Source organism: Psittacula echo, assembly GCF_963264785.1.
Source record: "Psittacula echo genome assembly, chromosome: 16".
Classification (NCBI taxonomy): Eukaryota; Metazoa; Chordata; class Aves; order Psittaciformes; family Psittacidae; genus Psittacula; species Psittacula echo.
In genome coordinates, this window is record NC_137752.1 from 5,455,963 (window position 1) to 5,477,325 (window position 21,363).

General features: G+C 42.0%; 1 protein-coding gene across 2 annotated transcripts in view; it reads right to left on the reverse strand.

The window, feature by feature from the left end:
- Positions 1-1,444: 1,444 nt before the first annotated feature.
- Positions 1,445-21,363, reverse strand: part of GPR107 (G protein-coupled receptor 107) — a gene marked incomplete at its 3' end in the record, with an annotated part of 38,768 nt that continues 18,849 nt past the window's right edge. Inside the window, exons 15-18 of one of the 2 annotated variants that reach the window (XM_080630535.1) lie at positions 15,215-15,264; positions 14,371-14,454; positions 13,422-13,546; positions 1,445-7,044 (exon numbers count right to left, since the gene is read on the reverse strand). In XM_080630535.1, coding sequence (XP_080486661.1) covers positions 6,948-7,044; positions 13,422-13,546; positions 14,371-14,454; positions 15,215-15,264 — 356 coding nt within the window. Of the gene's footprint in view, positions 7,045-13,417; positions 13,547-14,370; positions 14,455-15,214; positions 15,265-21,363 lie in introns of those variants that run through there. The other variant, XM_080630536.1, reaches the window with a different exon arrangement.

The following is a 21,363-nucleotide window of genomic DNA, read 5'->3' on the forward strand; positions in this document are numbered from 1 at the left end:
GTGTACCAATCTCTGTTTGCAACAGACCTTATGTATTAGGAGCTCTGCTGCAATCAGGGGCTTTGTCTTTTTGTCTTTCCTTGGAGAAGATGGTTAGAAATCAAGAATAACCTATGCTCCATCTCAAGTGAGTCTTCCCACAATTTAGACCCGCTTTATGCTCCCCACCACTCACATTTCACCTTTCCTTACAGCAGAGCTATTTTCTGGCCTAGCACACCTAATTCCACTGGAGCAACGTGCACAGGGATGAGTTCGGCTGCTGTCACTTTAAGGTGGGATGTTTTAAGGCCAAATATACAACAGACAGAAAGTGTAGAGAATGTTCATTTTGGAGAAACCCAACATCCAAGAACAACCTGTATGGAACAGATCTAGGCTACCCCAGCACAACAACCAGCCATCCATTCCCTCCATCACATGCAGTCTGTTTTGTTCTACAGTATTTCTAAGTCCCGAACCCATGTACTTTATATAGTTTAGTTCCTGGTAAAACACCACCCACCCAAAGGCTTGAGGCAATGCAGAACCGGCTGCTTGGGATTTACAGGGTAGAGAACACAGGTTATTTTTGGCATTACCCCTCGGTGGCAGAATGAGAACCATAGGCTAAACTGTAAAAAACATCTTGAAGACGTACATTTGGTGACGAAGGACATATGCTTTTGAGGGGCGGGGGATTATCAGGAAGAACACTTCACAGAAATCCTTTGTCCTCATCCCTGCCAACCCAACTAGTTTGCAGAACTGAAATGCATGGTTAAACCCTGATGTATCAGGACAAGAACGTCTACAGAAGTCCCACAGCATCCCTCAGTCCAGCCTGAAGCAAACAAGTCAAGGACTTGCCTCAGCGATAATGTGGCCTGGTCCACAAAGGGTATTACTTACAATTCAGGTGTCTACCCTTAATTTGTATCCATTCACCAAAGTTCAAAGCACCAGTTCTTTGTCCTCCCTTCCACTGCAAAGCTGATATCAAGCCCTGTGGAATGAGGAAAGGCTACTGGCAACCAGCTCTGGAGATGCCCACCTTCCCCTTGTCCAAGATTGCAAAAAGCCATGAGAGGAAAACCTTTCCATTCGAGACTCAGTCCACAAACTAGTGCATAAGCTCAGCTTACCAAAACCAGAACAGGAGCTAGGCTCATACAAGCACAGCTGTAGTACCTGGATACACCTCTGGGAATCCCACTGTGGGCCCCTGGCAGGAAAGCTTTCCCCCTAAGAAAGTTTCTTCCACACAAGATTCTCGTGATTTGGCCCTGCATCCATGATACAGATGTTCATGGCTGCAAATGGAAGTTAGGCATGTGGAAACGCAGAAATACGTAGGTCAACCTGGTCACTAGGAGTTCAGAAGCAGAAAATGTGATGCATTAAACTTCTTTCTGGTCAATCTTTATTTTACACGTTTTCATCACAGCAGGGAAACCCAGTTACACAGACCGTCCTGATATGTGTCTAGCTCAACTTCTCTTCAAATTGTGTTTCCTGTTTAATAAAGCTTAAAAAAATACTGAAAAAAATCCATTTGTACATCTGAACATGAACCGAGGAATAGGATATTTACAGGTCACCAAGACCCCTGGAACTGGACCTTGCTGTACCCAGGGAAGTCTTCTGAAGTTCTTTTGGAGGTCATTTACTAAGTGAATTCAAAGTTACACTGTACAAGGTGCCCTAAAGCTGCTTAATGACACAAAAGGATCTAGAATTAATTATTAATAGTTACTAAAGGGAAAGGGAAGCTATTTAGACCCATACTCTGTTTTGGCAGACCAGGTACCAGCCCAATGCTCCAGTATCCTAGCTGCAAGACAAAGTGCTTCTGATAATGTGGAGGTCAGGCTCTACTTTATTACACTGAGAGCAGAAAACTGAATGAAATCCCACAGGGAAATGTTTATTAAGAGTTGTCCTTTCTACAGGATTGCTGCAGTCAAAACATAAATGGGTTCTTGAGGCAGTCAATCTACAAGGAGTGACTCTTTCCTCAGCCACTTTTCTTCCAGTACCATCACTTTACACATAAATATCTCAGTATTTTTCTTAGGTTCTGTTCCAGCCACTTGCAAGTACATATCATGGGCAGTTCTTACAGGATCATTGCTATACCCAAGTGAGAAACTAAAGGAAGGAAAATACACAGCTTCCCAACATTGCTAAGTAAAAGCGATTCATAAGCCCCAACCAGCATCAGATCCAGCAGCTACAAGAAAAGCCAGATTCATCCAATTTAGAACAATGTTTTTGAGCAAATCAACCCCAGGGAACACAAAGAAACATTTGGTCAAGTGTCTCTGGGCAGCACCACCTCAGCATTCAGGAAGCATTCATGGTACTGAAATTACAAGATCACAGGTTTTAGTGTAAGTGCTGTTATATTTCAAATATCACTGTGCCTCCCATCTACTGCAGACCACAGCTCCATGCTCCTTTCACCAAGGTGAGAAAATGGGAAAACATTTGATGATTGGAGGTGATAACACAGAATCAATAAAACACATCTGCTTTAAAGGAACAGAAGGCTGTTTGCTACCATGACAGGTCAGATGGAAGGAGACAAACAAGGTAGGCTGAAGGAGGCTTCCTTCCCTTCAATACCTTGCTACTACCTGATTATTTTAATAGCTAAGCAACTTCAGTTCTCAGAGCAAAACATACAAATACCCAATATTTGCTTCAAATGCAAACAAGAAATTTTCAAATAGACAACCATAAAACTCTTTATGACAACTTTCTTGTCAACTGGATTATCACTGGTTGCATTTCTCTTCTGCAAGAGGAGCATACTGCAAGGAAGAAAACAAACGAAAAAGACAACACAATCTTCAACTGCACTTTCAAATGTGCACACTGAAGAGATCAGGATATGCACTTTCATGGCCAGAAGGAATGTTGCAGTGCTGAAGGATACACAGTGGATGCACACTGATGCTACAGAGAGTCCACTTAGCTTAGCACAATACACCTTCCACACTGCTAGCTCCAAGACAAAATACTGCAATGCAGCAAATTGTTACAACAAGCTCCCAGGGTATGCCAGCATGGAAACCCAGGAACAGGGCACTCAGCTGGAGAGAAGCACTGAACAATGCACGGCACAGATCATGACACACTGGGTTAGATGACAACATGAAAGAGCATCTTAATAAGACAGCGTGTGGCTTCTTCAGCCCGAACCGCTCTGTTTTGAGCGAGCAGCAGCAATGATCCAGATGACCCCATTATGTCTTGCTTTCTGTTAGCACATCTCTTGATGAACCATCAAGGAAAACATTTTCAAGCCTGAAGAATGTAAGAGTCTGGCAGTTGCACTGCAAGGAGGTTTCCTCTGGAAGACAGCTTCTGAACAGTTACAGTGGGAGGGAGGAGTGCATCAGTGGTATTTGCATGTCATCATCAAGAGGGATTTACTGGGGCATAATCTGCATTACAACTGAAAATCGAAGCAATCTCATTTTCATCTGCAGAGGGTGCACAGGACTCCACTGCAGCAACATATGTGAACACATTTAAATCCATTTATTTTGAATTGCATCACACCTGCTTTTCCAGGACTCCTGTCAATCTACCACTGTGTACTTGCAGGTGATCGATTTAGTTGCTCCCTTCAGTAAAAGGCAGGAACAGGAAAGTAAGGATCCATCCCAAAACTATTTGTAAGCCACAAGCAGCTGTTTCATATCCCCTGCCTGAAAGACAGATATTCCTACCAGATAGGCAGCCATCAGCATCTGAAAAGCAAGCACTGTGATTATCCTGCCTGGTGAGCTCTAAGCTGCTGTATTACACTGCTAATAGAGCCATGCACTAGCTAGTTCTGCAGATGTGGGTTCACCTTGAGAGGATGAGGGAGGGAGCAACCTTTGATGCTTTGCAGTGCAAACCACACTGTGCTGCAAGAGAAACACAACCACAGCCATCCTCTCCACCCTTCATTGTCCAATCCATTACACAACCCTGCAAGACAAATTTTTTGACCTGCTCCAAGGAATTCCATTAAAGAAAGCGGAAATTCACTTTGGAAATGGCTGCGGTAAGGATCTTCTATCACTCTCTTGTCTTTTTCTACACCAATGCTTAGGTCTCGCTAGTTACTACTTTGCAGCTGGTTAGCATCCTGCATTAGTGCCAGCTGAGATCGGCTGTACAGCTGACTGCTGAAGCTCAGGTCTGAACTTAAGAAAATCTCTTCTAAAAAGCACTTTCAGAGTATGGTCACGGCTTTTCACGCCAAGGCAAAAATGAAACCACCCATTTTTGGTCTTTGACTAGTGAGCCAGGGACTTGGCAGATAAACCTACACCATATGCATTGAGGAAAAAAAGTGCGTATAAAAACCAGAAACCTGAGAGTAAGGTAAAAGCATTTGCCAAATCAGCAGCTCCACTGATGCTGAGGTATGGAACAGGCAGCTGTCTGGAACCAGCTCAGCACGTGCTGGGATCCTGGTGCAGCCCCTCATGGCTTGGGGTGAAATGCCACACACCCATCTGAATTTCACACCTCATTTGCAAAAGGTATTAACAGGTTCTAAGGAAGCATCATGTCCAGATTAACACTGTTATTGCACTTCTGTTCCTGACAGCAAATCCTTATCCTTTACATACTTCAGTGCCAACAGACTTCAGGTCTCCAGTGGACTATGCTGAACAAAGTTTACAGCCTGTTTGAGTAGCCTTTTGGATGAAGACAGTGACATTTCCACTGGGATAGAAGAACAGTGCAGAGTGAGAGGATGAGTTTTTCAGGTATGGTATTTAAGCCATATGATGAGCTGAGACTGCCCTTGTTTCTTTATAGTCCATTTTCTCACACCTCAGCTACTTCATATGCAGTTTTCTTCATACAGAAGGTCTAAAATGCTCATAGGTCACCTAACAGTCTTTCTAGCGGTGTAGGCTCTCTGATTCTGATACTAAAACTGTATCATTGCAAGACAATGGCAGCAACAGTCAAACTTTATCACTGCTGTGATTCCTATGCAGTTACAGCTGAGGAGTAAAAAACAACCTAGAAGAGGACTCTCTAACCCAGAAGAGGGCTATTCTTATGCTTTACCTGAAGAGAAACGAGTTCCAGGTCTTAAAGCAGGCAGATTGATTTCTACCATTTCCATGGTGCATATAGAATCAACACCTGGGAAAAGAAGTGTTACCCAGAGAAAACGAAGCTGCCCCTCAAACAACAAGTCTTGTTACAGATTGCTCATTTAAGAGCGCTACAATCCCTGTTCAAGACGGGACAAAAGTGGTTTACAGTTCCAAAGAAAATCCTCCTTCTAAACTTAAAGATTAACAAATGTAATGGGTAATACTCTAATCAGTTGTGCCCCAGAGATGTAGTCCCTTCAGCCAAAAAAGCAATTCCTAAAGGAGCTTGTAAAAGATGCTGGCACATCCAAAGCTCTGTGATGATACCTCTCCCTGTCACCCTGTTAGAAGCACTTTGCTTGACAGCACCGTATGTCAATGTCTCCACATGAATATTAAGGCTTCAGTGGGTCAGTGAGTTATACTTGATTTATTTTTCTTAAAGCTTATCCTCATCACATCAGAGAACCACTTCCATCCTCCCCCAAATTTCACAATCATTTACTATGCCTTAATACTCCAGCTATGGGCACCAGCTTGCCTTACTAACAATACCAGAGTACTACAGATAAAACACACATGGCTTTTGTTGTATGTCTGTAAAAACTCCACTGCAAGTTTGCAGCGAATAGTCAAGAGTTCTGTATTCCCGTGGGCTGAGGTTCTGGTCCTAATCTACTCCTTTCCTGACAAAAACCATTTAGGACTGGGAGCTGCAGTTGCCTGGCTTTGGTGGCAGTACCATTTTGACTAGTTCAGCTCATCTCAAACAGCAGCATCATCAACCCTGCACAGCCAGAGAGGTACAAGCAGCCATCCAGGGAGGCTAAGTAACTCAGGATAATGGTGAACCAGAGATATAGGCTGCAGCAGATTTGCTGGACAGATTTCCACTGGAGATATTCTGGTACTGGTCCTGCTGTGCCAGAAAAGAGTGTCTTTTGGAATACCTTAAAAATATTTTAGAAAGCAGATCAAAGGGCTCTGGGTCACAGCTTGAAATTAAATGTTTAAGATAGCACAGCAGACCCCTAAAGAGCAAGCATCAGTCTCTTACACCTCTTGTGTACTTCTTGTCAGGAGGGTGTGAATCAAGAGCAACACCATGAGCAGTGGAGAATCTATGTTAATGCTTATTGCACCATGGGCTAGCATTTTTAATGGAGAACAGTCACTTGTTTCCTATGTAGCAATATGTTTGAAAACCTGACACATTCAAGTGGGTACCTGCATGGATAAGACAAGAAAATACTTAACTTTCCCACGGATATGAGCAGTGGCAGAAGTCATCTGATCCAATACCCAGTTTAGTCTCACATATAACTGCAGTTGTTTCTATTGTTTTGCAATGCTTTGTCCAAGCCAAAGGGAGAGCTCATAAAAAGAAAAATAAGATACTTACATCTCTTATCTTCTTTTCCCACCTTCTGACACACTTTGCAATTCCCAGCATACATGTTACATAGCAACTGTGTAGATATATATGCGCATTATATAAAATATATACTTTTACATACACGCTAAAGGTCTCTCTTCACATCAGTATTATGCATTCTGAAGAATGTGACTTCAAACAATTTGGAATACCCAACCAATCCAGAAAGGAGGAAAAAGAACAAGCTACCCCAAAATCCCTAGGAAAGCTTCGCGCTCCTTTGCAGGTACCAAAGAGATCCCATTTTCTTATGATCAGAGGAATAGTTATGTTTCTGCACTGCTTTGCTCCCCCTAGGCACACCCTGCTCTGCAGTTTCAGTGTTGGGAAGTGCCAGTTGCTCCCTTTCCACTGAGAGGAATATTAATAAATTAAAAAAGTCTCTGTGAAAGTGCTGCCTCAGTCCAGTCCATTCATGCTGTGCTTTCCCATTCGCCCTGTGGCTCTGCTGAACCATTCACCACTTTCTTGACCTTCTTCATGCCCTCCATTACTCCAGAAGTCGTCACCCTGGAAGAGAAAGGAGAAATGTGAGAGAACAGAACTTGAACTGTCACATCCATTGCACCAATACCCCACACTTCCTGTGCATACCAACTAATGCTTCTCATGTGTCTCTTTACCAAGACCTAGCAGTATTGATGCTTGGCCTCTCCTATTGCTACCATTTTGCAGGCCAAGTATCATCCTGGATATAATACTGATGGACGCTGGGAGCAAGACCACTGTCCTTGAGAGCCTCAAGGTTCTTCCCATCTATCGTTAAACTAAACCAACAAATATTTGCTATAAGAAGATAGCAAGGATGGTTAAACAGTTAAACCAGGTGTTTATTTACTACAGTTTGAGCAGCTTGCTTAAAAAAACCACTTTGCTCTACAGCAGAACACCCTTAATTCTGTGCATTAAAAGACTTCTTTCTGCATTTGCAATGCTTTTAATAGGTACAACATATTATACAACTGCACACACAGTTGGACAGTGCCCCAAATGAACCTTATTAGCTTAATGCACACCAACTCCTGGTAACAGCAATAAAACAGAAGAAAACTTTCTACCATCCAAGCCTGGATTTGCCACAGCAATCTGACCATTGAACTACAAAGCCTCATAATACACTTCAAACATTAGACAGACTGAACTGTTTATCCAAGCAGAACAGCACCACTCTTCTCTTGGAACTACCTTGGCTATCCACAAGCTCTTCAGCCCAGCAGTTTTCTCTGTTGCTATACAAAACAGGCTATTGACATGCACAAGACATTTGGTTTATTCTTTTGCACAGTATGATTCTCATTCCATGCAGGTATCTTTTCCCCTACAAAATGTGCTACAAAGGTTATTTGGGATGCTGAAAGTAAAGAGTACCAATAGCTCAGTGCATTCACAAGGGATGCCTGGAAGCATACATCAAACTGTCCTGTTCAAAGATGTTGCTGTCAGTCTTTGTGTGCTTTCATCTGCTGTTTATCACATAAGAACACTTTATTTGGTCAGACTAGCTAACAACATTTTCACAGTATAACCCAAGAGAACTCATCTTCAGATACACTCAGATCATGCCCACAGTTCCACCTTAGATAACAGCTTCTGTTCATGTACTGTAATAGTAATTTACTCAAACTGGTGTGTTCAGTGACTCTCTAGCGGTGGCAGTACTGGGATCATCAGTGGTTCAGACACTTCAGAGTAGGCCAAGATGAACTTAAGGTATAGGGAAAGATTTACATTGGCTATTAGGAAGAAAGTTACTATTCTGAGGGTGGTGAGGCACTGGCCCAGAGAAGCTGTGGCTGCCCCATCCCTGGCAGTGTTCAAGGCCAGGTTGGACAGGGCTTGGAGCAACTTGGTCTAGTGGAAGGTGTCCCTGCCTATGGCAGGTGGTTGGAACTGGATGAGCTTTGAGGTCCCTTCAACCCAAACCATTCTATAATTCTATGAAAGGGTCAGAAGAGCACAGATCAAACAGCAACTTTATTCCCTATTGAAATGAAAAACAAAAAGAAGGGAGAAAAGCAAGCAGGTTGCCTAAAGGAGAAAGATGGGATTAGCAAACACTTGCCTGGAAGAGATCACATCAAGCTTATCAGCACAGAGAACATGAAGATCTCCCAAGTTCTCCTTGTTGACGAAAGTTATTCCCCTCCAGTCACACATGAAAAAATTTGGGGAAACGTGAGCTAGACAAACCCAAAGTAGCTGCATAACTAATTGGAATTGCACTGAGATATACTTAATGGTTTCCTGTCAAAAACGAAAGAACACGGAGTGTGGTTCCAGAAAGGTCTGTCCTAGGTTCACTTCTATTTGATATTTTCAGTAATTGCCTGGATAATGGAATAGAGAACTTGCTTATTAAATCTGCAGAAGACACTAAGAGCTACATATTTGAGAAGAGAACTAGAATGCAGACAGATTCTGGCAAATTGAAGTAATGGTCTGAAAAATACAGGACAACGCAGCAAGACAGCAACAAAGTTCAGTCTTCAGAAATAATCAACTTTGTAATTACAGAGTAAGGAGCTAAATATCTATTCTTCAGGAAGGAGCTGAAGATTACAATGGACTACAAACCAAAAATGAGCATCTAACATAGCAATGAAACAGCAGACATACTGGGATATATAAATAGGTGGTTTCCACATGCATGACACCAAAGTAGTCCTACCACTTGAGTCACAGCTAGTAAGACCCCAGCTGGCACACAGCCTGGATTTTAGCACTGCACTCTAATACAATTATAAACCCACTGCACACCAAGATGATAACAGAAGTGATGAGAGGATACGGCTAAGAGGGAATGATCCACTTCCCACATTCAAGGAGGGACAAGACAAACAGCTACACACTGAAATTGATGCCAGGTCAAGTCATGTCATTTATACCAGAAGCCATTTACTGTCTCCCTCCAGCAACGGCAGCAAAGAACTAGGAGAGATTTTGGGGTGGATTCCTCAATAAGGAAACTTAAGACCATTTAAATTGCTCTGCTCTTGTCTCATGACAAGTGTATGGCATAGCTTTTGAATTCTCATTGTATCAGATTGTGTACAGTGGGCAAGTTCTCTCCCTTTCAAAGTCAGTTCAGCCAACATGTTTTAATGCTTAGTAAAATAAGGGTATCAGTTCAGTTCTAACCTGCAACACTGCAATTAAGTGTTCCTCACCTGCAGTTTGCTGAATTGCATTTCTAGCCCCCAAACTAGCAATAGTTAAAGTGCAACAAATCCTCCTCACTAAATCATCTCCCTCTGGAGAGAATTCCTGTGGCTGTCAAAGGGATACCCATCACAAATGAGGCACAAAAGGAGCTCCCTGAACATTGCACAGTGGTATGTGCTGTGGAAATATCAGGGTTCATTACTCTTCCCACTTGTGTTGTATCCAAGGTATCAAGTAATGGCCAAGCATTCAGGAGCATCTTCAGCCCTCCACTGTGGTGGATCTCAGCTGTCTTTTCACCTGGTTTTTCTGTTTGTTTAGTTTTATAGCCCAACAAGAACCCCTGCAATGCTGGCAGCAGCCAGCCTTCACAAGCTGTTGCGAACTGGAGTGAGAACTGATCAGCCATAGAGCAAAAAACCAGACCTTTGCATGGGAAAGATGTGTTAGGTGAAGAAAATCACTTCTGATGAAGGGCATCATGAATCAGTCTGCCATGAAAAACAACCTGAGAGAAAGCAGAGAAAAGCAACCAAGCAGGACTTCACAGCACAGAATAGGTTGCCTCATGATTCAGTGAGAAACTCCAGATTCCAAAGCATAAGCAAAGGTAGGTCAGTGTTACCACAACAGTTCACTATGTTGAGACTGTTTTGGGTAGTAAGGAAAAACAAAGTTAGTATCTACGCACTCAGCAAGATGGATTTCCCAAATTGAGAACAAAACCATTAATGGCTTTTCCTGCAATTCGTCCTCCAGTGGAAATACCTTAGCCTCCCATGCATGTATAAACATCATTCTCAACCAAGACCTTAGAAGAGCACTTTGGTACCTAACATTTAAAGCAAATTTACTGAGCTGATGAAATAACTTACTGCAGAATAAAGAAGCCCAAACCAAACCCTGCTTCCTTTCCCGTTCGTCACCCCCCCATCATCTACTGTACCATTTATATTTGTGCTCATGCCCCAGAAATGGCATTAGGACTGAGAGTCTGACAACTCTTTCTGCCAAGTGTGGCTGCAACTTCTCAAACAGAGTGCTTTAATCTAACGAACTGTCAGTGACATGCCTGCATACTGACAGAACGGGCTCAAGAGGCTGCCCAGCAGAAAATACACAGAAGCCACTTTGTTGATGATGAATTGCTATTGACCCTACTTGAAAAAGAACAGACTGGTCCTTAGTTCAGGTTTAGTTATACTTTTACTCTTCTCTCCATCAGGAGAACAGGTATAACTGAAGAGCCTGGTTGAGCCTGGTATAACTGAAGAAAGTCCCATACCATTTGGGGATGCTTTCTCCCAATATATAAGCAGGTTAGTTCAAATGACTTACTACAAGTTATCTTTGCTGCTCTTGATTTATACTTTATTTTTGAGAGTTATAAGAACTTACACAGGAAAGGCTTGTGCCTTACGTTGCTCCTGTCACAGCTACCTAGTCTTTGTGTTTGTCTTGAAACTCTGCAGATCTCCACACTGTTCTTAACAACATTTACATTTACTGCCAGACTGAGCTTTGTCTAGTTTGCACTGCATGAAAACAGGCATAAGCTAGACAGTTACACTTAAAATGGCCTATTTTTTCTGGAAAACAAGCAAGCCTGGAAAAGACAACTCTCCCCTTCTTTTAAAGAGCCTGATTTTAACAAAAGTCCTCTTGCAGAGGAAAATAACCATAAAACCTGGCAATCAGACACAGCAGGACATTATGAAGTATGAAGGCTTTTAACTTTTGCCATAGCCTCTGAAGACAAGTAGATATTTATCACATGAAAGACAAAACACACCCATGCACTGGTTAGTCAGGATGCTGTCAGGCACTTAGTCACTTGCTCAAATAAACCTTGGTATTTTTCCCCTACAGAAACAACATTTAATATTTATAAAAGCAAAAATAGGACCAGCAAGACCATATCAACAAGAAACTTAATACACTTTACTTGCAGCGCTTCACCTGTCACAATGTGTATACACCATGCTTGTCAAATACGTGCAAACTCAACCTCCCTGCTGCAGCTGGGGAAGGGAGAACAAGACACAGATTGCACCCTGCCACATGCCCAAAAGAGTAAAATTTCTGGTGAATCAGATGAGAAGAATTCAATCAAAGCCAAGGGGAACAAGACAAAAGGCACAACAATGGAGACTCCCAAGGCAAAGGGCAAAATGCCTTACTAGGAAAAGGCTCACAGGAAATTCTGATCCTTGAGTTTCTAGTCATCTCTATTTCACTATGGGGAGATGTAAATCACTTGATTAGTTCATTAAAACTTTCACCATCTTAGTTCAGGCGGGTTCTCCTAACTTTATAGCAGCTTCTTCAATTTACTGAAATCACTAAATTTGAAAGGTGCCATATTATTTGTCCTAAAAGAGCCAAAATAAAAAAATCACTAAGCATGTAATGCAAGGTTGAAATTCATTCTAATAGGCAAAAAGGAATAAAGCTCATTTCTGTATAATCCCAAATCCTGCCACATCTTCCAGTTCAAACATGTGCATCACAAAGGCACTGTCTATTTACCAGCTTCCAAACTGAAACCAGTTTCATATAGAAACTATTTTAAACACATTTAAGTGATTGGGATTCTGAAGTCAGTATGCACTAACTGAATCTCACTTGCAACAATGACAGATTTTATGGACTCAAAGCAAACATAGCTATGCGTTTGGAAAGAGGATCTTTGTTACTAGAGGTATTTCTGAGAAACTAAACTCCTTGCATGACATTTCAGGCTGGATTCTATGATTCAAACCACCCTGTAGCTATTTCCCAAGAAGATCCATTTCTTTCCGAGCTATGATGGCAAACACTTTCTGCCTTTTTTTTTCCCCCTGCAATAAGAATTGGAATGTTGATTTGTTTCACCCAAGTAAAGAAGATTTGCCAAAGTGGAAAAAACTCTAAGGAACAGGCTTCTGAGCCTGTACATGAATTGCAATTATGCATGAAATGTGTGACTACTGAAGAGATTAGGTTAGCTTGGCTCCTATTAAGGCAACAGAGTCTGTCACATTTATAGCTGTATTCAACACTTCTTGCATACTGAATTTCTTAGGGCAGTTTCTAGTATAGATTCAGAAATGCCATTCATTTTTTAAGTCCTCAGAAAACCACTGCAAAGAAAATGACAGGGACTTCAGCAGAGCCCTACTTTATGATTTCTCCAGACTGAAGTCCTATCACATTTGTGGTACCTCATGGTTTAACAGCAAAGAATAGAACAGGGAAGAGTATTGGTAAAAATCCATCTCCTCAGCTCAGTGTAACTTAAGTTTCTGCAGAGGCTGAACAACAAGGCAGAAGGGACCTTACATCAGGCTCATTTACATTCTGTAGACTGTTAGTTCTTGCTGTTGGTTTGGTGGTTTGTTTTCTAAACCATGAAGCATTCATGACAATCTGTAAGGCTTGCTGGTGTTCAGCAACATATATTAAACACAGAAGCTTTTTTATTTGATATTTTCATGAGCATCTTTTTGTCTCATGGAAAGCTTTACCAGCTTATTCCACATTACTGCAATCTCCTGCTCAGAGGCTCCTATGGATATCACAAATCTCTTTAACACACAGCAAACAGACACCTTGTCTTAAAACACGTGGGCAGATCCTAATCTTTTCCAAAGGAGGATTTAGAGAGATTAAAGTAAACTGTTTTTAAACATCTTTCTCAAATCAAGTGAAGAGGTGAAAAAAAAAGGAGGGGGGAAGGTTCTTACACAGCTTCCATCTCCAAGTCATCCTCATCGTCTTGAGACAGCTGTAGATAAGGGTTGTCTGATGCTGGACGGAACTTGTACCCGGTGAGGACAAAGAACACAAGGGTGGCCATTTCATCCAGCAGCTGCAAGCAAAAACACAAGATTGAAGTTCAGTCCTGTAATCCTTCATGGTCAAGAAACATTTCTCTTCATTCATGAGGTTCAAGGTTTAATGGGCCAAGAAGCCTGGGCCACAGCAGAAATAACAAAGCAATTCCTGTCCTGTTATCATTAATCCCAGGGTAAAGGCTGTCAAGCCCTTTGTTCTTTCACCTTCCCCTGTCACTTTAAATACAGTTACAGTTCTAGCCATCACTCCAGTGCTTTTAAATAACTATGGCAAGACTTGGCTTTTAAATAAGGGGGGGCAGCGGGGAGAGACTATCATCCCTATGTTGTTTTGGTATTTTCAACAGTTAATGTATTCCAAAGACTCTCTGCACAGTTACTTGGATTATACGTTAAGAAACCAAGTATTTAAAAGTCACAACGCAAATAAGCCTGTACATGGAAGAGCAAAAGCATATTTTACTGGCTCCCTGGGGCCTCAATTACACAAGGTAAACCTGAGGAGTTTTTTTTTCTCCCTTTGTATCTTCTTGACTAATTTCTTTCAGACATTTTAAGTTGAAAAACTAAAAATCAATAATACAATTACTGTCAGACATCTCAGGTATAATCCAGCAGACTGGCTGGACAAACATAAAACATATATTCCTGTTACCTTAGGGACATTAGCAATAAAAATCAGGAGGAGACAGGGTGCAGGACTGTGCTTTGAGATGTTGTACTATAACACGAGGAACAATGGTGCAGTTATTTATAGTCAAATATTTTTTGATGCAGTTATATTTAAATAATAATAAGAAAGAAAGAAATGGATGTGTTTTCCTTTCTTGGCAAATACCTGGTACAGCCATTTCCACTGGAATGGAACAGCAATCTTTATGAGAATTGCAATGATCCGTGTGAAGTAAATGTAACACACAATCTGGGAAGGAAAAGGAGAAAGCATGAGAACAATAGCACCATCCTTATAGAACCTCTTTTTCCAGAGAAATAGCTCAAGCAATTCCCAAGCAACTCATTAACTCAGACTAGCCTTATTATGCTCCTCGATAAACATGGGAGATGTAGGCTGAGGGCTCTACTGCTGGTTGAACATCCAAATGACTCAAGCTGTTGCTAACATATTTAAGTTACAGCAGGAAATGCTTTAAGTATTACGATTTTGTAGAACTTGAAGAATCATGATTGTAATTTATTACTTTTCCTACTTACAAGAGTCTGAAATGAGGCCGCTGGAAATCATTAAGAAGCTCAGGCTCTCTTGGGAGGTATGCTCATGGCTCCCACAGACTTAATCAGAAACTGCACACATGCATCTCAAGGCACCATTTGGTCCCAGGTTTAATTTTTAGCGAGTTTACAGTACGTTATTCAAGCCCATCAATTCAACTGGCAGCTCAAGCTGTCTCCAGAGGAAATCAGTAAGCATTACAAATAGCTGGAACTAATTTAAAGATAGCAGGAGGCAACCAGTATGAAAAGACAGGAAGTTGCTTCGAGGATTATAACCCAGCTGACCAAGATGCTAAAGCATAGCACTGCCACAGAACTAGGAACATCTCCACCATCTCCACCAGCTATTGTAGCTTCCAACAAGTAATCTGTTAAAAGGCTTGAATGGCTTCCAAGTACTCTGTATTTAAATGTACATCTGTATGCAGGTGTACAGATGTTTTACTTACCATAACATAGTAATGTCGGAAAAGCTTCAGCTTTGCTAGGTTAATGGCAGCTATCAAGAGAACACAAAAGTCTATCAGAAAATTGTTAAAATGAGACAGTTTCTTTTGATGCTTGTCTGCAAATAGGCAAGTAGTCAAAACGAGGACTCATGTAATCCCAGGTTAGAGGGTTTGTCCCACAGCCCACTGGGCGCTCCAAAGAGTGCCAGTCCGACTTGTCTATGTGCTGGACATCTCCTAGGCTGGGCTGCATTCTCTCTTAAAAAGGCAATTCACTAAGATCATCTTTACACTAAATTTTATATGCATGCACTCTGCAATACAGAACCTTCCTCTATCTATATATAGCTAACTACATACTGTCACCTCACTCCTGCCAGAAGGGCCATTGCTGTCATTTAACCCCAGCCAGCAGCTAAGTACCACACAACTGCTGTTTCACCCAAATCTCCTCAGTTTCTATACTGATGATGATCTATGGTATGGAATATCCCTTTAACTAGCTCAGGTCAGCTGTCCTAGCTGTGCTCCCTCCTGGCTTCTCACGCACCTTCTCATTGGGCACAGAGCATGAGAGGCTGAAAAGCCCTTGATCAGGGTAAGCGCTATTCAGCAACAGCTAAAGACATAGACGCGTTACCAATATTATCCTCAGACTAAAACCAAAACACAGCACTGTACCAGCTACTAGGAAGCATCTCAGCCAAAACCAGGATAACTGCCTCCTAAAAAATTCATATCTTTTCTAGATTGCTTCCTGACCTGCTCTGTGCTTTCAGCTGATCCAAGCGACTGTGAGGTAACCATGGCTCTGGAAACCACTACATCTTATTTAACAACAGCAGCAGTATTTTAGCAAGTAGTATCCTCCATCATTTGTAGCTCAGTCACAACTAACAAGTGAAATGGGAAGTCATACTAAATAGTTCTCCCAGCAAATGCATGTGTTTCAGTTCACAAACCATGTAAGCTGGGGCCTCAGGCAAACCTGGACAGATTACATCAGCTCTTGAGGAACACAGATATTTATGTGACCGAGCAGAGGTCAACAGCAGATGGAAGAGCTGTCAACTCTGGTTTGACAGTCAGGTTTTATAGGTGCATCACAAACACAGACTCCTGGTGCTTTTGTGACAAGAGAGGCAAAGAGTCCAAGATATGTTGACAGCATACAGGAATGCAATTTAGAGCCAATGAATACAAGTTGCCAATTAGAAAGTACTGCTACATGCTTACTGGTTGGTATTCACTTCAAGCCCTCCATTTTTTTTATCAGATGTGGAAATGCAACACGTTGTGCTTAAGTTTGCCTGCACTCCCTCACAGAAATCACCCACTGCAAAAAGCAGATTTTTGCAAGGATTTGCACATAAGGTCTTCCAGGTTCACACCAGTGAAGACTACAGTATTATGCATGAGAAAGAGGAGGACTAATAGCTACCAGAGAAATGCTTTACTTCCTGTGGCAAAAAAAAATGAAGCTTTTCTTATGGAAAGGTAATATCCAATGCATCACTCAAACTCTTAAAGGCTCCCACTACATTAGCTGCAGTGAAGATAGACAACATTCTGTTTTAAACTTACTTTGTACAATCCAGAGATCAAGAGTCCCTTTCCAACTTACCTTTAGTGTTCCAGGAAAACCACTGAAAGCTATGGACACCTTGAGACAGATACAAACCCTGTTCCAGCAGATGTACTATAACAATAGCACCTGACTAACACAAGCCATAAACTAGCTGACAGGTAGATAAAACTAAGCTACTAAAAGTAGTTCTGATGTAGTGCTGGTTAGTGGCTTCTATGTATTTCCAAACAGCATGCTTAACTTCTGCAAGAAGACAGGGAATGTCAGTAAGAGAAAGCAGAGCCTGAGCTCAAGAGGATAAAAGCAAACCTTATTTGAGAAGGACTGTTTCCATGCAACTAAAACTCCTCCTGTACAATGCTCATCTGAACACCAATCCAACTGGGTTGACTTTGGGCAAGACTGTGCTCATGGGGTCAATCTTACGGCACAGTACGTCACATTAGCTCCCAGTTTTGGGAGCATAATCCCTTCTGAACTGCAATATGAAACACTGAACATAGAATAGCATCTACCTTAGAATGTACAGTCCTGGACTCCAGAAAGCACTGCCAAGCTCTAGACTTGCATCTGTAGAGTACCAGCAGTGAAGCACAGAGCACTCCACTGGGCAACAGATGGCAAGACCTAGAACAGCTAGAACAACCTAACTAAATCCTTCATAGCTACTGAGACATTTGCTTAACTACTTCTTCATTTCCACCCCTTGGAAAAGCTACTTCCCAGCATTTAAATAGCAAAAACTTATGGACTTTATGGGTCCAGTGCTCTACCAGATAACCTAATGATAAAAGCCTTTCATGGAGAAAAATTAGAGCATCTAAATATGCAGGACAAGCTCATTAAATTGTGAAGCAGAGAAGCAATACTGTCCTATTTAAAGGAGAGCTACATTAAGTGCAACCACAAAGATCCTGTGATTTACCACATACCAGTTTATACACAGAAGGATCTATTTTGAACTCAACGCATCCATCTTCAAGAACTGCCACCAACTGGTGCAATGACAGGCCATGAGAATTACCAGGCTTTGCAGTTAGAGGAACACCAACTCAACAGCTGTGATTCAAACTGCCAGGCCATCAGTGCTTTACAGTCAACAACTGAGTGAGCTGGGGAGTCATTTCTGTTGGATTCATACAGTGCATAGGAGGAAAGGATCATGAAGCCAACGATCTGGCTGCCAAATGAAGTATCACAATGCCACCTCTCCCAGCTGACAGAGCACAGCTCAATAGCTCACCTACTCATCATGGCAATCAATACCAAAGAGTCACAAATTGGTACATCCAAACATCTAAAAGAGCTGAGCATGAGTAAGAAGGGTGAGGGGTGGAAAAAACCAATCACCACTAGGTAGAAAGACTGAAGAGCCACCTTTGGAAGCGGGCTTCCTCCTTTATCACAACGAGGTGCTCTCCTCTGGCTGTCTCAACTTCAGGAATACTTCTCTCCACTCTCAGATACTGAAGCCAGTATTAATGCATGCCTACACCATTCTGCCAGTTTTTTTAAACAGCTCAAAGTTACAGCACAAACTGTTCTGGAGAAAAATCTAAAATCATCATTGCTTGGCATCGCCTGTGAATTGCTTCTTCACAGGCTGAACGTGCTCCAAGCAGCAATACTTGAGTCCTGCTATGCTGGACGCTTTTAGACTTCGATTCACCTCAGCCTGGCAGTCCAGACACTGACAGCAACATTTCCAAGGACAGAGGCTAGGCCAGCAGCTGTCATTTACAACTTGAATCACTTGCAGCTCCAACCTGTAAAGCTGTGACAACACAGCAGCAATCACGGCACGCAGTAAAGGTTGGGTAAATTTATGTTTCAAGTATGATAACCATTCTCCAAGGAACAGTACTTAACTGCAGAGAAGTAAAAACACAAAAAAGCAGAGACTTCCTACCAAAGGTTTTACAAATGAATTCAGGCCAGTGTTCCATCCCTTTCATAGAGTAATTAAAAAGATAAAAGCCATCCTCCAAAAAAGGTTTATAACAACATCTATACCTTTCTTCCTTCACTCTCCCCCTTTATCACCATTTACTTTAACAGCTTGTGTCTGCAATAGTCTGATCCACAGTGATCAAACCAGTATACCACAGTATTTTCATAATCAGTCCCTTTTTCAGGTTGCCTCGTGCTAACTTCAAATGCTGAGACAGCCTGTAAGATAGGAGAAAACCAGTCACACCATCCACTACAGCTTTATACACCAGACAATAGCTTTCTGATCAATCAATCTGACCTTTTTAGAATGTATGTAATAACAGTAACAGGACTGCACTGAGGGCACAGAGAGCTCAAGTCCAGACACTACAGTATGCAAGGGCAAACCATAATGCATCTGAAGTGAACACACTGAAGTACAGCTAAATATTTCCACAATGCTTTGCATGCTATACTAACTCTGGTGCATTTGAGATGCAACCTGTGCTGCTACCAAATAGTAAATGGATTTTTTTTCTATTCTCCCCAAGAATGAAGGCACACATATAGATCTAGACCTCAAAAAGCAACTCCAGAAGGAACTCTGAGAAGTATAGCTCTATAATCTCTACAACACTCTGCTTAAAAGCATTCCTATACTGGAAAAAAGAGGTCAAGCAACCAGATGCAGTAAGTCTCAGCGTCATGCATGAGGAGGTGGCACAGACTTGTTAATCTTCAATATTCTGAAATACATTACCCACTTGGCACAGAAGTTCCCCACCAGGGTTAGAAGGGAGTCCAAAGTACAGGATAAGCAATGTATCTCCAACACATAACTGCTACGTCAACCCTAGGTAGCTATCTAGGGTGCCTGGAAATGGTACATCGGAACACAATAGGCCTATTTCACTTTTCAGCTTGCATTTCTCAACATTTCCCAGCTCTCCAGTGCTATCCATTGAGGTCTTGACACTTAAATCACTAAAGCTTTATCTCAAGGTTTGAGATGCCCATGTATTGCCTAGAGCAAGCTTACCCCCTCCTCCTCTCTAAAGCTGCGGAGGTGTTTTGTCACGGGTCTCCACGAAACCATTGCCTCCAGCGTCTGCTGAGTTCAGCTGAGCAGAGGGTGTTCTGCACCAGGCAGGACCAGGCTCTTTGTTCACAGCATTTTCATGGTACAGAAGCAGGAAGACACTGAAAACGGTAAATGGTTTTTCCTGACATGGGGGCAACCGTGAAAGCATTAATCATCGTTTGCCCACTGCTCAGCACAGAGGGAATGCTGCCTGGGAGCTACACACTGCAGTGTATTTCCCCTAATTCTGCTGCCAACTATGACATGCTGCAGTGCTTCAGGAAAATAGCTAAGAGTTCGTGATCAGACTGCACTGAGTTTCACATCTCATCACATGCACAGAGGTACAAGCAGAATCAAACCTGCAGCAGCATTTCCAGCCCTCCAATCCTCCCTCATACAGATGACATGATACACAGGAGTGGGTTATAAGACTAGAGAAGGCCAGCGACTAATAACTTTGAGTTCCAAACTAGAATAAGCAAGTTTACTACAACATACTCTCTTTCTCTTCCTTTTCTCATGATGCCTGTAAACAAGGTAGTGGCAGTTGAGCAGCTTTTCAGCCCAAACAATTCAGTTTGCAAGGCTGATATCCTTAGATCTGCAAGACATTTGTAAAGCAGACCTAAAAATGGGCAGAGAGCATGTACTTCCAACTGACAGAAGATACAGTGACAGACCAAAGAGCTGCAGCAAGGCACTTGCTTAAGTCTGAAGGTGGTGATTTTTAAAGGGGGAAGAAAAAAAAGACTTCTAAAACCAGGATGCTTACGCCCACTGCTGTGCAAGATAAGAAGCCTGTGTAGGTCAGATACTTTGCTTTAGAGTTAAAGATCACCTTCAAGGGAAAAAAGCAACAACCAGACAGCTCTAACTCAGCTGTATCACTGTGCCATGCCTACCCTTCATCAGCAATTCACAGCATCTGTGCATAATGTCTCTCTGGATGATTCTGGGTTTAGACCTATTCCTTCAGCTTTCCCACTTAAAAAAGAAAAATCAAGTTTAAATGGCCATTACTTAGTGGCTACAAATCACTGTTACATATAACAAACCATTTTAACAATTGTACCTTGCTAATACAAAGGTCTACGGCAAGCACAACTGTAAGACTGAAAGACAGGTAGTCTTGACAGCCTTCTGCTTCATTTCTGGTCTAGTCACGCACGCTGCAGTCATGCCTGCACTTGACCCAAGGGAATGCTATCTAATAAACAGGTTGTGAAGTAGCTGGAAAAGGACAAGACAGACAGTTAGGAAACACCACCAGGATACTGAGCCATGAAGTCCTTGGAGTTGTTAGTTCTAATAGACGCAAAGAAGCAAAACCAATTTTCCTTCTCACCAGCAAGAAGGTCACCAGAAGACTCAGTGCCAGGAAAAACAGCTCTTGGATTTATAGTACATAATTCCCCAAGACACCCTATAAGTTAATGAAGTCTGTGTGAGAGAACAGGGAAAACTGTCTCTGAGGTAATACTAGACAATAAATCCTTACAAGCAATAGGCAGTCCAACTAAAACTGTCTGCACAAGATTGTCAGCT